At 53.6% G+C, this 16,753-nt stretch overlaps 1 protein-coding gene across 1 annotated transcript in view; it reads left to right on the top strand.

Annotated features, from left to right (window-relative positions):
* The window catches only part of LOC123769597 (mucin-2-like), a 22,410-nt gene extending 6,012 nt beyond the window's left edge, over window positions 1–16,398 (top strand). The window contains exons 2-4 of the mRNA XM_069308933.1: window positions 13,994–14,184; window positions 14,273–14,993; window positions 15,103–16,398. Of these exons, the coding sequence (XP_069165034.1) occupies window positions 13,994–14,184; window positions 14,273–14,993; window positions 15,103–16,398 (2,208 nt within the window). The remainder of the gene's footprint in view (window positions 1–13,993; window positions 14,185–14,272; window positions 14,994–15,102) is intronic.
* Window positions 16,399–16,753: the final 355 nt, after the last annotated feature.

Raw genomic sequence — 16,753 nt, 5'->3', positions numbered from 1 at the left:
TCGTGCACAAGCCCTATCTCTGATCCTCGTGCACAAGCCCTATCTCTGATCCTCGTGCATAAGCCCTATCTCTGATCCTCGTGCATAAGCCCTATCTCTGATCCTCGTGCATAAGCCCTATCTCTGTTAACCCTGGATAGTAATCTGTCATGTTGGGTGTCCCCAGGATGCCCACATAACCAGGAATATGTTTATATTACGGAGGCCGCCGTATGTCCAGGCAGGAAGTACATACAGGAAAGTTAAGCATACTTGCTACAAAGGGTCAGTGAGTACATTGGCTGGGGCCAGCGTGAGAGAGTAGAGGAGACGCCAGCGAGGCGACTGACCTCTGGGGTCAACTTCAACTGGCAGGATGGAGAATAAGAACTGTGACGTGGTCGTGACGTGTTCATGACGTCACCTCTGCTACTGATCAGGGAACGATCAATATGATTGGTTCCTGCTCTGTTGCTGCAATGCTATTGGTCAAATTGTAATCCCTTGTGTTATGTCCCATGAGGAGCCCTGAGCCCCAGGCAAGAGCATTAACGTGAGGGAGCCCTTGCATAGAGGACGTGTCCTTGTTCTGTCTATCGGCCAATAGACAGAAGAACACCGTCTATTCCTCACCGTCAAGTTAAACTCAGCGTCTTTTCCATATACCAACGCTCGCCCGGAATTGCGACTGTGAATATATTGTTTAGAAGCCTAGTGAAAAAATCACCAGAACGAAACAGACTGGTATCAGGTAACCCCTGGTGACAAAGATCGTTGTGAGTGACCTAGAGTGAACTAAGGCAGTGCCGCCGCCTAAGTAATCTGTGTGTGACTTTACCACAGTGTACCTCATCGTATCATATAACCTGAAGCCGCCAGCCGCCACTGTCCAGAGTGTGTAGCTAGTACCACAGTACCTCGAGCCGCCCTGCCTCACGGTACTACGTGACGTCACCACCTTACTCACCGTCAGTGCCATCAGGTGTGTGCGCGTGTGTCTGTCAGACATACAGTGCGCCCTCCTGTGAGTACCCTCCCCCCCCCCCACCGTGTCAAGTACAGTTTGTGGGAAAGCTGTAACACCACTCTAAAGTGCACCACCCTAATGGAACACCACTATAATGGAACACTGCTTTTCCTGAGTAACACCTCCTCATCGGTTGCACTTGATAACACTGTTATGAAACACGGTAATGTGAGCTGACATATGATGGTTACACCGGAACCAAAGGTACACTGCCAATAAGGAAATGCTAACACAAGGATTAAATACGCTGCCACCATCTGCCTTTGACCATTGAAACTATATCAAGCAACGAGGCAAGAAACATTGCTTGACTTGGAGAGTACTTTCTATGACTGTCATTAATTATGAAAACGGTTGTCAGCCACTATATCCAAAAGGCTAAGAGGATTCAACAATTGACACAGACGGGAAATTTCACGTAAGTTTATTGAGACCAAAATTATGTCAATCAACAATTATAAATCCTACTCTAACACTGGCAAAAAGTTAAGAAATTTTGACATGGAACAAAAACTCAGAGATCACACACATTACCTTAAGCTATCTGTCTCTCCCTGGCTGAGATGTTCTTCACAGCCCCGCTCTCGATCCCGGTGTACCGCACTCTGCGTTCTCTAAGTCCCTAAAGGACCTCTATATACAACCCCCACAGGGGGAGGGGGAGATCTGCTGTTGCTACCCACCAAGAGTGTACAAACACTCAAGAAATATTTCAAAAAGCTTGTTTGACATTCACCATACACTCTTCAAGAGAGGAGTTATTAATTACATGTGACTGACCTCTGACCTGGCCAAAAGGGGGAGATCCAGGGATGTTTACACATAAGAATCTGGGGTCTAATTCCCTTGCATGAAATATTACATACTTGAAACTATGCTGACTAAGACTAACCCAGGAATTTTTAATCAATATACAAGATAAACCGGAGGTCATCTGGGCTGACCTTTTGGAGAAGGCTTCCCTGGGTGTGAACTCTAAGGGGGGGAGGTCCTGGGTGTTACAAGGCCACCTATGAGTTCTTGCATAAATGTGCCTGAGTGAGTGAGTGAATAAGAGAGGTAGCCTACCTGTAAGTACAAGATCTTGTCATTGTTTTATTGTGTCTGTGTTGATCTGAGGCATCAACCACAGTTCTCACCTTCTCATACCTGACACAGGTATAGATGCAACCCGTTCTCGCAAATTTAATAAGTCAATATTGACTTATTAGTTGCGTGCATAGGTGACATGCTAAACATAATAGTTTCCATTGAAAAGCTTCATAGAAAACACCGACCTTACCTAACCTACTTAGTATGTTAAAATAAGCATCTTATAGCTTCGTAATTACAATTGTTACTTAACCTATTATAGGTATAGGTTAGGTAATAATTGTAATTACGAAGCAATAAGATGCTTATCTTAACATACTAAGTAGGTTAGGTAAGGTCGGTGTTTTCTATGAAGCTTTTCAAGGGAAACTATTATGTTTAGCATGTCACCTATGCACGCAACTAATAAGTCAATATTGACTTATTAAATTTCCGAGAACGGGTTGATAGGTGGAGACCTAGACACCCGACGGTGTATGCGTGTTATCTGTGTGGTATCACGGCATTACACTCGTCTGTGAATGTGAGCTTCACATACACCACACACTTAGTTATTGTGTGACATTATTATTGTGCATGTTATTGCCTGTCCCAGTGACAGTGTATTTGTGATTTATTGCATATCATCATTACCCGAGTATCCGGTTGGAACTCTTGTGATCCCTTTGCATACCGGCAGTTAGGTTGCCGTGTTAATGATTGGCTGTCAACTGTGTTAAGTTAGGTGTTTCTCCACGAGTGGATCCGAGTCGATTAGCCAGATGTCAAGAGTCTTGCTAATGCAACCATAGCCTTTCTGACGCCAATCTAAAGTAAATCAAGCACCCTTTGTATTAGTGGTTAAGTTAGTACATAAACTACTGTTAAGCTTTATGCGGTGTTTCCGTTGAACCACTTCTGAATACTGCCAGTATTACTCAAGCCTTCAGCTCCAGGTGTCTTCAACACCGAGTTGCCTAATTCACTAAACTATAAATGTGATGAGGACCCTAGGAGTCCCTTAAAGTGTTAAATCATTGAGGAGATTCCAACGATCAACGTGGAGCAGGACCAGGTGAGGCTAGTCTGAGAAGAGACCCTCAAGGACTCTAACTCGACTTTGCTCCCAGGCCCTGTACGGTTGCTCTCGTATTTTCTCTGCTGATTCCGACAGTTTCGTGAAGCGTCTGCCACATATACATTGGCGACGTACACATTGCAGTCGGGAAAGCAAAATAGAAAACCCCACACACACATACACACACATTATATATATATATATATATATATATATATATATATATATATATATATATATATATATATATATATATATATATATATGACAATGTCAGACCACGGAGGAAAAATGAAACAGGAAATTTCCTTAAGTACTTTCGTATATTAAATACATCTTCGACCTTCTGAAGATGTATTTAATATACGAAAGTACTTAAGGAAATTTCCTGTTTCATTTTTCCTCCGTGGTCTGACATTGTCACATTCTTAATCACGTGTTTATTTTCGTGATATACACACATATATATATATATATATATATATATATATATATATATATATATGTTTATATAAACATTATATATATATATATGTTATATGTATAAATAACTCAATAAATAATAATAATAAAATAAAGAACCTTTAACAGAACAACATGTGTGGAATCATCGTTGTGTGTATATATGAATGCTACACAGTATTCATCTATGGACATCCATATATGGTGAAACACATGTGAAGAACCTCTCACACACTCACAGCTTCCTGACAAGAGGGAGCCAGCTTAGCTTAGCTGCCAACACCCACACATCGTGTCAGCAAGGCGGACAGCCCGCCTGCTTTCATACCTCTCACTGTATTTCCCACTTCTATACTTCCCTTCACCCATGCCTCTCCTTCCTCTTTACTCCCCCCCCCAAAAAAAAAAAATAGACGCATTCACACATCTCTAGTTCCTCACTGAAAGACATTAATAATAATTTGTGCGAGTAATGGATGGTGATGATTCTTGGTCACCTGCAGCTCCGGTTGACTTGATGTTGATGATACACTGATGATATACTGATGATACACTGATCATTACACCTACACCACACAGCTGTCTCTTCCTGACCTCCTTCCTCACCCCCCCCCCCAACACGCGCCCTCTAATTACACAAAGCTACCCAAAGCTAGCCAAAGTAACTCAAAGCTACCCAAAGCTTCCTAGCATTAGGCAAGTAATGAAGAACTATGATATATTTACTCACTATAATATTGGAGCTGAATGTAGAACCTGAAAACAACATATCTTTACTCTGAAATAATAATATCATTTTATGACGTAATTAGAGGAAACTAAGAGGCAAGTGACGCCACAGGAAGTCGTCGCTCCGAGCGACAATGTTGTGGCTGCGGGTAATTAGATGGACTCAATTTCCTCAGAAAATTATATTATTTCAGAGTAAAGATATGTTGTTTTCAGGTTCTATATTCACCAGCAACATTATAAGGAGTACATATATATATATTACTTACGTGTAATGCTGGGAAGCGTTGGGTAGCTTTGTGTACCTTGGGGTAGCTTTTGGTAGCTTGGGGAAGCTTGGGGTAGCTTTGGGTAGCTTTGAGTAGGTTTTGGTAGCTTTGAGTAGGTTTTGGTAGCTTTGGGTACCTTTGGGTAGCTTTGAGTAATCAGACGTACTCTCCCAACCCCAACCGTCAACATGTACCAATAGTCCCCTCCTTGTTACGCAATTCACCCGCGATTTTAATTTCGTTTTCCTTGCAGTTGTGTGAGTCATTGTGGGGGTCATTGCTGCACCAGGTGCTGGCCTAACTGCTGCTCCCCGCTGCACCAGGTGCTGGTCTAACTGCTGCTCCCCGCTGCACCAGGTGCTGGTCTAACTGCTGCTCCCTGCTGCACCAGGTGCTGGCCTAACTGCTGCTCCCCGCTGCACCAGGTGCTGGTCTAACTGCTGCTTCTCGCTTATAATGATGCCCGCGCTGGGTGATGAGGCTTTCCGCGCTGTATACCACTGTAAGGGCAGCTTTACTGACCAGGGGAGACAGCCACCAGGGGGACACAGCCACCAGGGGGACACAGCCACCAGGGGGACACAGCCACCAGGGGGACACAGCCACCAGGGGGACACAGCCACCAGGGGGACACAGCCACCAGGGGGACACAGCCACCAGGGGACACAGCCACCAGGGGACACAGCCACCAGGGGACACAGCCACCGGGGGACACAGCCACCAGGGGGACACAGCCACCAGGGGGACACAGCCACCAGGGGGACACAGCCACCAGGGGGACACAGCCACCAGGGGACACAGCCACCGGGGGACACAGCCACCGGGGGACACAGCCACCGGGGGACACAGCCACCGGGGGGACACAGCCACCAGGGGACACAGCCACCAGGGGGATACAGCCACCAGGGGACATCACACTCACCCTAGACCTAGAGGGAGCTAGTACCCTTCACACTCACCCTAGACCTAGAGGGAGCTAGTGACCTCCACACTCACCCTAGACCTAGAGGGAGCTAGTGACCTTCACACTCACCCTAGACCTAGAGGGAGCTAGTACCCTTCACACTCACCCTAGACCTAGAGGGAGCTAGTGACCTCCACACTCACCCTAGACCTAGAGGGAGCTAGTGACCTCCACACTCACCCTAGACCTAGAGGGAGCTAGTGACCTTCACACTCACCCTAGACCTAGAGGGAGCTAGTGACCTTCACACTCACCCTAGACCTAGAGGGAGCTAGTGACCTTCACACTCACCCTAGACCTAGAGGGAGCTAGTGACCTTCACACTCACCCTAGACCTAGAGGGTGTTAGTGACCTTCACACTCACCCTAGACCTAGAGGGAGCTAGTGACCTTCACACTCACCTTAGACCTAGAGGGTGTTAGTGACCTTCACACTCACCCTAGACCTAGAGGGAGCTAGTGACCTTCACACTCACCCTAGACCTAGAGGGAGCTAGTGACCTTCACACTCACCCTAGACCTAGAGGGTGTTAGTGACCTTCACACTCACCCTAGACCTAGAGGGAGCTAGTGACCTTCACACTCACCTTAGACCTAGAGGGAGCTAGTGACCTTCACACTCACCCTAATAAAGGCATAAGCCGGAAAATACGTGTTATTTCCGCGACAATTTTTCCCTTCGTTAAAATCGGTTTAGAAACGTAAGAGTCAGATGGTTGAAGATCCAGTGTCGAGGCTCGAGACTAACGACCTTACTAGCCTTAATGGGTCATACCTTCCTGTCCGCACAGCCCTGACACCTGTCTGAATCTTGAGGGGGGTTCCGGGGATCAATGACCCCCGCGGCCCGCTCTCTAACCAGGCCTAGTTGATATTTGGACGCCGCTGCATGCAATCTGGCATGGGAATCACAGGCAGATTGATCAGAATCCCCCTGGAGGTATTTATCCAGTTCCATCTTGAACACACTTAAGAGATGGTTGTGCCTGGCCTTTGTCCAAGTGGATGGTTGTGCCTGGCCTTTGTCCAAGTGGATGGTTAGGCCTGGCCTTTGTCCAAGTGGATGGTTAGACCTGGCCTTTGTCCAAGTGGATGGTTAGACCTGACATTTGTCCAAGTGGATGGTAAGGCCAGACATTTGTCCAAGTGGATGGTTAGACCTGACATTTGTCCAAGTGGATGGTAAGGCCAGACATTTGTCCAAGTGGATGGTTAGACCTGACATTTGTCCAAGTGGATGGTTAGACCTGACATTTGTCCAAGTGGATGGTTAGGCCAGACATTTGTCCAAGTGGATGGTTAGGCCAGACATTTGTCCAAGTGGATGGTTAGGCCAGACATTTGTCCAAGTGGATGGTTAGGCCAGACATTTGTCCAAGTGGATGGTTAGGCCTGACATTTGTCCAAGTGGATGGTTAGACCTGACATTTGTCCAAGTGGATGGTTAGACCTGACATTTGTCCAAGTGGATGGTTAGGCCTGACATTTGTCCAAGTGGATGGTTAGGCCTGACATTTGTCCAAGTGGATGGTTAGGCCTGACATTTGTCCAAGTGGATGGTTAGACCTGACATTTGTCCAAGTGGATGGTTAGGCCTGACATTTGTCCAAGTGGATGGTTAGACCTGACATTTGTCCAAGTGGATGGTTAGGCCAGACATTTGTCCAAGTGGACGGTAAGGCCAAACATTTGTCCAAGTGGATGGTTAGGCCTGACATTTGTCCAAGTGGATGGTTAGGCCAAACATTTGTCCAAGTGGATGGTTAGGCCAGACATTTGTCCAAGTGGATGGTTAGACCTGACATTTGTCCAAGTGGATGGTTAGGCCTGACATTTGTCCAAGTGGATGGTTAGACCTGACATTTGTCCAAGTGGATGGTTAGGCCAGACATTTGTCCAAGTGGACGGTAAGGCCAGACATTTGTCCAAGTGGACGGTTAGGCCAAACATTTGTCCAAGTGGACGGTTAGGCCAGACATTTGTCCAAGTGGATGGTTAGGCCAAACATTTGTCCAAGTGGATGGTAAGGCCAGACATTTGTCCAAGTGGATGGTTAGACCTGACATTTGTCCAAGTGGATGGTTAGACCTGACATTTGTCCAAGTGGATGGTTAGACCTGACATTTGTCCAAGTGGATGGTTAGACCTGACATTTGTCCAAGTGGATGGTTAGACCTGACATTTGTCCAAGTGGATGGTTAGACCTGACATTTGTCCAAGGTTGTCCTGGGGACCCTGAGTGAGGCAGGTAGGTGTGTGTGTGTGTGTGTGTGTGTGTGTGTGTGTGTGTGTGTGTGGGACAGCACCCTCCTGAGAGGAGAGATGTGCACCTGTGATGACACATCTTACCCACCCTTACCTGGATGGGGTCCTGAGGGTGGTCCTGCTCTCCATGCCCGGCCCGGGGCCAGGCTTGACTTGTCACAGTTGGTTCAACAGGCTGTTGCTTCGAGCGGCCCGCATATATCCATTACAAACCGATGAGAAATGCCCAAGTCAAGCAGGACTGTTTAGTTCTACAAGAAGACCTTGGCAAACTCTAGAAATATGGACAGATAAATGGCTTTTAGAAGTAAATGGCTACCAATGTAAGATGATAAATATGGGAAGAAAGTGCAACTACAGAAAGTAGGAGGAGATAGAGATTTGTTAGTGGTTAGTGTGGCGGGCATGTCGCCGTCAGCAGGGGGGGGGGGGGGGGGGAGAGGGGCGGCATAAGCAGGGTACCCCCGGGTGTGGCGGGGCGGGGAAGGGGGCACAGGGGTAATGCACTGGTTGCCATAATTACTAAGAGACCTGCCGGGTGTGTGGGGCAAGGAAGGTGAGCGACCCCTACCCCATGTTGCCCCTCTCTCTCTCCCCCCCCCCTTAATGCCCCGCTTGTGGTAGTCCCCCCCCCCCCCCCGCCCCCCTACAGCCTGGCGCTCCACCAGTCGTTCCTAAAACCCGTAGAGAGACAACTCTTCAATGCTTCTAACCAACTATACCTCACCCCCCCCTCTCTTGGAGTCCACACCCCTCACCTCCCTCGGAGTCCACACCCCTCACCTAGCGCCCTCTCTTGGAGTCCACACACCTCACCTCCCTCTCTTGGAGTCCACACACCTCACCTCCCTCTCTTGGAGTCCACACACCTCACCTCCCTCTCTTGGAGTCCACACACCTCACCCCCCTCTCTTGGAGTCCACACACCTCACCTCCCTCTCTTGGAGTCCACGCACCTCACCCCCCCTCTCTTGGAGTCCACACACCTCACCTCCCTCTCTTGGAGTCCACACACCTCACCTCCCTCTCTTGGAGTCCACACACCTCACCTCCCTCTCTTGGAGTCCACACACCTCACCTCCCTCTCTTGGAGTCCACACCCCTCACCTCCCTCTCTTGGAGTCCACACCCCTCACCCCCCCTCTCTTGGAGTCCACACCCCTCACCACCCTCTCTTGGAGTCCACACCCCTCACCACCCTCTCTTGGAGTCCACACCCCTCACCTCCCTCTCTTGGAGTCCACACCCCTCACCCCCCCTCTCTTGGAGTCCACACCCCTCACCACCCTCTCTTGGAGTCCACACCCCTCACCACCCTCTCTTGGAGTCCACACCCCTCACCACCCTCTCTTGGAGTCCACACCCCTCACCTCCCTCTCTTGGAGTCCACACCCCTCACCACCCTCTCTTGGAGTCCACACCCCTCACCACCCTCTCTTGGAGTCCACACCCCTCACCACCCTCTCTTGGAGTCCACACCCCTCACCTCCCTCTCTTGGAGTCCACACCCCTCACCACCCTCTCTTGGAGTCTACACCCCTCACCCCCCTCTCTTGGAGTCCACACCCCTCACCACCCTCTCTTGGAGTCCACACCCCTCACCTCCCTCTCTTGGAGTCCACACACCTCACCTCCCTCTCTTGGAATCCACACCCCTCACCTCCCTCTCTTGGAGTCCACACACCTCACCTCCCTCTCTTGGAGTCCACACCCCTCACCACCCTCTCTTGGAGTCTACACCCCTCACCCCCCTCTCTTGGAGTCCACACCCCTCACCACCCTCTCTTGGAGTCCACACCCCTCACCTCCCTCTCTTGGAGTCCACACACCTCACCTCCCTCTCTTGGAATCCACACCCCTCACCTCCCTCTCTTGGAGTCCACACACCTCACCACCCTCTCTTGGAGTCCACACACCTCACCTCCCTCTCTTGGAGTCCACACCCCTCACCTCCCTCGGAGTCCACACCCCTCACCTCCCTCTCTTGGAGTCCACACCCCTCACCTCCCTCTCTTGGAGTCCACACACCTCACCCCCCCTCTCTTGGAGTCCACACACCTCACCGCTCTCTCTCGGAGTCCACACCCCTCACCTCCCTCTCTTGGAGTCCAAACCCCTCACCTCCCTCTCTTGGAGTCCACACACCTCACCTCCCTCTCTTGGAGTTCACACCCCTCACCTCCCTCTCTTGGAGTCCACACACCTCACCGCTCTCTCTCGGAGTCCACACCCCTCACCTCCCTCTCTCGGAGTCCACACCCCTCACCTCCCTCTCTTGGAGTCCACACCCCTCACCTCCCTCTCTTGGAGTCCACACCCCTCACCTCCCTCTCTTGGAGTCCACACACCTCACCCCACTCTCTTGGAGTCCACACACCTCACCCCACTCTCTTGGAGTCCACACCCCTCACCTCCCTCTCTTGGAGTCCACACCCCTCACCTCCCTCTCTTGGAGTCCACACACCTCACCCCACTCTCTTGGAGTCCACACACCTCACCTCCATCTCTTGGAGTCCACACACCTCACCCCCTCTCTTGGAGTCCACACACCTCACCCCTCTCTCTTGGAGTCCACACACCTCACCCCCCTCTCTTGGAGTCCACACCCCTCACCTCCCTCTCTTGGAGTCCACACACCTCACCGCTCTCTCTCGGAGTCCACACCCCTCACCTCCCTCTCTTGGAGTCCACACACCTCACCCCACTCTCTTGGAGTCCACACACCTCACCCCACTCTCTTGGAGTCCACACACCTCACCCCTCTCTCTTGGAGTCCACACACCTCACCCCCCTCTCTTGGAGTCCACACCCCTCACCTCCCTCTCTTGGAGTCCACACCCCTCACCACCCTCTCTTGGAGTCTACACCCCTCACCCCCCTCTCTTGGAGTCCACACCCCTCACCACCCTCTCTTGGAGTCCACACCCCTCACCTCCCTCTCTTGGAGTCCACACACCTCACCTCCCTCTCTTGGAATCCACACCCCTCACCTCCCTCTCTTGGAGTCCACACACCTCACCTCCCTCTCTTGGAGTCCACACCCCTCACCACCCTCTCTTGGAGTCTACACCCCTCACCCCCCTCTCTTGGAGTCCACACCCCTCACCACCCTCTCTTGGAGTCCACACCCCTCACCTCCCTCTCTTGGAGTCCACACACCTCACCTCCCTCTCTTGGAATCCACACCCCTCACCTCCCTCTCTTGGAGTCCACACACCTCACCACCCTCTCTTGGAGTCCACACACCTCACCTCCCTCTCTTGGAGTCCACACCCCTCACCTCCCTCGGAGTCCACACCCCTCACCTCCCTCTCTTGGAGTCCACACCCCTCACCTCCCTCTCTTGGAGTCCACACACCTCACCCCCCCTCTCTTGGAGTCCACACACCTCACCGCTCTCTCTCGGAGTCCACACCCCTCACCTCCCTCTCTTGGAGTCCAAACCCCTCACCTCCCTCTCTTGGAGTCCACACACCTCACCTCCCTCTCTTGGAGTTCACACCCCTCACCTCCCTCTCTTGGAGTCCACACACCTCACCGCTCTCTCTCGGAGTCCACACCCCTCACCTCCCTCTCTTGGAGTCCACACCCCTCACCTCCCTCTCTTGGAGTCCACACCCCTCACCTCCCTCTCTTGGAGTCCACACCCCTCACCTCCCTCTCTTGGAGTCCACACACCTCACCCCACTCTCTTGGAGTCCACACCCCTCACCTCCCTCTCTTGGAGTCCACACCCCTCACCTCCCTCTCTTGGAGTCCACACACCTCACCCCACTCTCTTGGAGTCCACACACCTCACCCCTCTCTCTTGGAGTCCACACACCTCACCTCCATCTCTTGGAGTCCACACACCTCACCCCCCTCTCTTGGAGTCCACACCCCTCACCTCCCTCTCGGAGTCCACACACCTCACCCCCCTCTCTTGGAGTCCACACCCCTCACCTCCCTCTCTTGGAGTCCACACACCTCACCGCTCTCTCTCGGAGTCCACACCCCTCACCTCCCTCTCTTGGAGTCCACACACCTCACCCCACTCTCTTGGAGTCCACACACCTCACCCCACTCTCTTGGAGTCCACACACCTCACCCCTCTCTCTTGGAGTCCACACACCTCACCCCCCTCTCTTGGAGTCCACACCCCTCACCTCCCTCTCTTGGAGCCCACACCCCTCACCACCCTCTCTTGGAGCCCACACACCTCACCTCCCTCTCTTGGAGTCCACACACCTCACCCCCCCCTCTCTTGGAGTCCACACACCTCACCACCCTCTCTTGGAGTCCACACACCTCACCCCCCTCTCTTGGAGTCCACACACCTCACCCCACTCTCTTGGAGTCCACACACCTCACCCCCCTCTCTTGGAGTCCACACCCCTCACCTCCCTCTCTTGGAGCCCACACCCCTCACCACCCTCTCTTGGAGCCCACACACCTCACCTCCCTCTCTTGGAGCCCACACCCCTCACCACCCTCTCTTGGAGTCCACACACCTCACCCCCCCTCTCTTGGAGTCCACACACCTCACCACCCTCTCTTGGAGTCCACACACCTCACCCCCCTCTCTTGGAGTCCACACACCTCACCCCCCCTCTCTTGGAGTCCACACACCTCACCACCCTCTCTTGGAGTCCACACACCTCACCCCCCCTCTCTTGGAGTCCACACACCTCACCACCCTCTCTTGGAGTCCACACCCCTCACCTCCCTCTCTTGGAGCCCACACCCCTCACCACCCTCTCTTGGAGCCCACACACCTCACCTCCCTCTCTTGGAGTCCACACACCTCACCACCCTCTCTTGGAGTCCACACACCTCACCCCTCTCGGAGTCCACACACCTCACCTCCCTCTCTTGGAGTCCACACACCTCACCCCCCTCTCTTGGAGTCCACACACCTCACCCCCCCTCTCTTGGAGTCCACACACCTCACCACCCTCTCTTGGAGTCCACACACCTCACCCCCCTCTCTTGGAGTCCACACACCTCACCCCTCTCGGAGTCCACACACCTCACCTCCCTCTCTTGGAGTCCACACACCTCACCTCCCTCTCTTGGAGTCCACACACCTCACCTCCCTCTCTTGGAGTCCACACACCTCACCCCCCTCTCTTGGAGTCCACACACCTCACCCCACTCTCTTAAGTCCACACCCCTCACCTCCCTCTCTTGGAGTCCACACACCTCACCCCCCTCTCTTGGAGTCCACACACCTCACCCCTCTCGGAGTCCACACACCTCACCTCCCTCTCTTGGAGTCCACACACCTCACCTCCCTCTCTTGGAGTCCACACACCTCACCCCCCTCTCTTGGAGTCCACACACCTCACCCCACTCTCTTGGAGTCCACACCCCTCACCTCCCTCTCTTGGAGTCCACACCCCTCACCTCCCTCTCTTGGAGTCCACACACCTCACCCCCCTCTCTTGGAGTCCACACACCTCACCTCCCTCTCTTGGAGTCCACACACCTCACCCCCCTCTCTTGGAGTCCACACACCTCACCCCCCTCTCTTGGAGTCCACACACCTCACCCCCCTCTCTTGGAGTCCACACACCTCACCCCCCCCCTCTTGTCTTCGCTCCACCCCTAGTCTTAACCAACTAGCTGTGCAGCTATAGAAAAATTATATCATATTATATTAATTTATCAAACTTCATAGGGTGGTAGGGGCGGCCTGCTCTCATACTCCTCTACCTCCTCCCCCCCCCATCTACCCCCTCCCCCCCCCATCTACCCCCTCTCCCTCCCCCCCCCCATCTACCGCTCTTCCACTCTAAAATTTAAATTTTAAATTTTGCCCCGAGGGGCGAGTATATTGGGCAGCGCCACTCATCCTGTGAGTGGACACACCGCCATAGCAGCGTGTACAACACTCCCCAATAGGAAGAAAACCCGCTGGGTTGTTCATCCTGTCACTTGTACCCAGACACAGCTGGGACTTGCTTGACTGTCTCAAGTGAACAGCTCCTCAAACTAGAAGATTAACATCTGTCGACCCTTAAAGTCTTAAGTTATCTTGGGGGGTGCAAAATGGGGGAATCTTTTAAGAACATTATCTATGTTCGACAAATAGTTTTTTCCTAACTCAATGTGTGGTTCATTATTCTACCCACATTTCTTATGTGTCTCGCATATTCACATTCACATAGGTAGTGGTCAAGGCGGTGTTCGTCACTCTCATCACAGATTCTGCAACTCCGCTGCTCAACTGTTTCCATTCTGAATCTCCATGGATATTTGTATCCAAGACGGGTTCTTGCTATTACTTATTCTCTCCCTCGGCCACCACCTCTTCGGCCATAATGATTGGGATTGCCAGCTGCAACCATGTTGTACCATCGTACAGATTCACTGATTTGTGCTTCTATCCTCCTTTCCTCAGTTACCTTGTCACGGTGATGTTGCCTGGTAATACCTCTAATTTGTAGAAGTCTTGGGTATGAAGTATTCAATATGGTCTCCTTCACCCTCTCCTCCTCACCTTCCTCTTCTCCCTGCTTTTCTCCTTCACTTCTCACCACAACCTCCAAGATCTCTCACTTCAGGAAAGTTCAAGGCGCCAGGCAGGACCCTGCCAGTGGGTGGGACCCTGCCAGAAGGTGGGACCTTGCCAGTGGGTGGGACCTTGCCAGTGGGTGGGACCTTGCCAGTGGGTGGGACCTTGCCAGTGGGTGGGACCTTGCCAGTGGCTGGGACCCTGCCAGTGGGTGGGACCTTGCCAGTGGGTGGGACCTTGCCAGTGGGTGGGACCCTGCCAGTGGGTGGGACCTTGCCAGTGGGTGGGACCCTGCCAGTGGGTGGGACCCTGCCAGTGGGTGGGACCCTGCCAGTGGGTGGGACCTTGCCAGTGGGTGGGACCCTGCCAGTGGGTGGGACCCTGCCAGTGGGTGGGACCTTGCCAGTGGGTGGGACCCTGCCAGTGGGTGGGACCTTGCCAGTGGGTGGGACCCTGCCAGTGGGTGGGACCCTGCCAGTGGGTGGGACCTTGCCAGTGGGTGGGACCGTGCCAGTGAGTGGGACCCAGCCAGTGGGTGGGACCCTGCCAGTGGGTGGGACCGTGCCAGTGGGTGGGACCCAGCCAGTGGGTGGGACCCAGCCAGTGGGTGGGACCCTGCCAGAGGGTGGGACCCTGCCAGAGGGTGGGACCCAGTCAGTAGGTGGTCCCCAGCCAGTAGGTGGGCCCCAGTCAGTAGGTGGTCCCCAGCCAGTAGGTGGGCCCCAGTCAGTAGGTGGGCCCCAGTCAGTAGGTTGTCCCCAGCCAGTAGGTGGGCCCCAGCCAGAGAGTGGGCTCCAGCCAGAGAGTGGGCTCCAGCCAGAGAGTGGGACCCAGCCAGTAGGTGGTCCCCAGCCAGTAGGTGGGCCCCAGTCAGTAGGTGGGCCCCAGTCAGTAGGTGGGCCCCAGTCAGTAGGTGGGCCCCAGCCAGTAGGTGGGCCCCAGCCAGAGAGTGGGACCCAGCCAGTAGGTGGTCCCCAGCCAGTAGGTGGTCCCCAGCCAGTAGGTGGGCCCCAGTCAGTAGGTGGGCCCCAGTCAGTAGGTGGTCCCCAGCCAGTAGGTGGGCCCCAGCCAGTAGGTGGGACCCAGCCAGTAGGTGGGCCCCAGCCAGAGAGTGGGACCCAGCCAGTAGGTGGTCCCCAGCCAGTAGGTGGTCCCCAGCCAGTAGGTGGTCCCCAGCCAGTAGGTGGGCCCCAGCCAGTAGGTGGGACCCAGCCAGTAGGTGGGACCCAGCCAGAGGGTGGGCCCCAGCCAGTAGGTGGGCCCCAGCCAGTAGGTGGGACCCAGCCAGAGGGTGAGCCCCAGCCAGATGGTGGGCCCCAGCCAGTAGGTGGGCCCCAGCCAGAGAGTGGGCCCCAGTCAGAGAGTGGGACCCAGCCAGTAGGTGGTCCCCAGTCAGTAGGTGGGCCCCAGTCAGTAGGTGGTCCCCAGCCAGTAGGTGGGCCCCAGCCAGTAGGTGGGACCCAGCCAGTAGGTGGGCCCCAGCCAGTAGGTGGGCCCCAGCCAGTAGGTGGTCCCCAGCCAGAGAGTGGTCCCCAGCCAGTAGGTGGTCCCCAGCCAGTAGGTGGGCCCCAGCCAGTAGGTGGGCCCCAGCCAGTAGGTGGGCCCCAGCCAGTAGGTGGGACCCAGCCAGTAGGTGGGACCCAGCCAGTAGGTGGGACCCAGCCAGTAGGTGGGACCCAGCCAGTAGGTGGGACCCAGCCAGTAGGTGGTCCCGAGCCAGTAGGTGGTCCCCAGCCAGTAGGTGGTCCCCAGCCAGTAGGTGGTCCCCAGCCAGTAGGTGGTCCCCAGCCAGTAGGTGGTCCCCAGCCAGTAGGTGGTCCCCAGCCAGTAGGTGGTCCCCAGCCAATAGGTGGTCCCCAGCCAGTAGGTGGGCCCAAGCCAGTAGGTGGGCCCCAGCCAGTAGGTGGGCCCCAGTCAGTAGGTGGGCCCCAGCCAGTAGGTGGGACCCAGCCAGTAGGTGGGCCCCAGCCAGTAGGTGGGACCCAGCCAGTAGGTGGGACCCAGCCAGTAGGTGGGACCCAGCCAGTAGGTGGGACCCAGCCTAGTGTCAGTAATTAGTAAATGGAATGCACTAGGCAGTGATGTGGTGGAGGCTGACTCCATACTTAGTTTCAAATGTAGATATGATAAAGCCCAGTAGGCTCAGGAATCTGTACATCAGTTGATTGACGGTCGAGAGGCGGGACTAAAGAGCCAAAACTCAACCCCCGTAAGCCCAACTAGGTGAGTACATACCTACACCATAAGGCGAAGGGTAGCATTAAGGCGCTCCCAAGCATTCGGACGTCGTTTAGAAACTTAAATCAAGGCTCTTTAAATGCAATCTACACAATTTTTTTTAGAACAATGTTGGTATAAGCAGCACCTGTCTGGAGTCCGCATGACGTGAAGCATAAAACAAAACTTGAAAGGT

The sequence above is a fragment of the Procambarus clarkii genome, chromosome 63 (genome assembly GCF_040958095.1).
Source record: "Procambarus clarkii isolate CNS0578487 chromosome 63, FALCON_Pclarkii_2.0, whole genome shotgun sequence".
NCBI lineage: Eukaryota > Metazoa > Arthropoda > Malacostraca > Decapoda > Cambaridae > Procambarus > Procambarus clarkii.
Note: the sequence above shows the minus strand (reverse complement) of the source record. Positions and strands in the feature narration are given on the sequence as shown.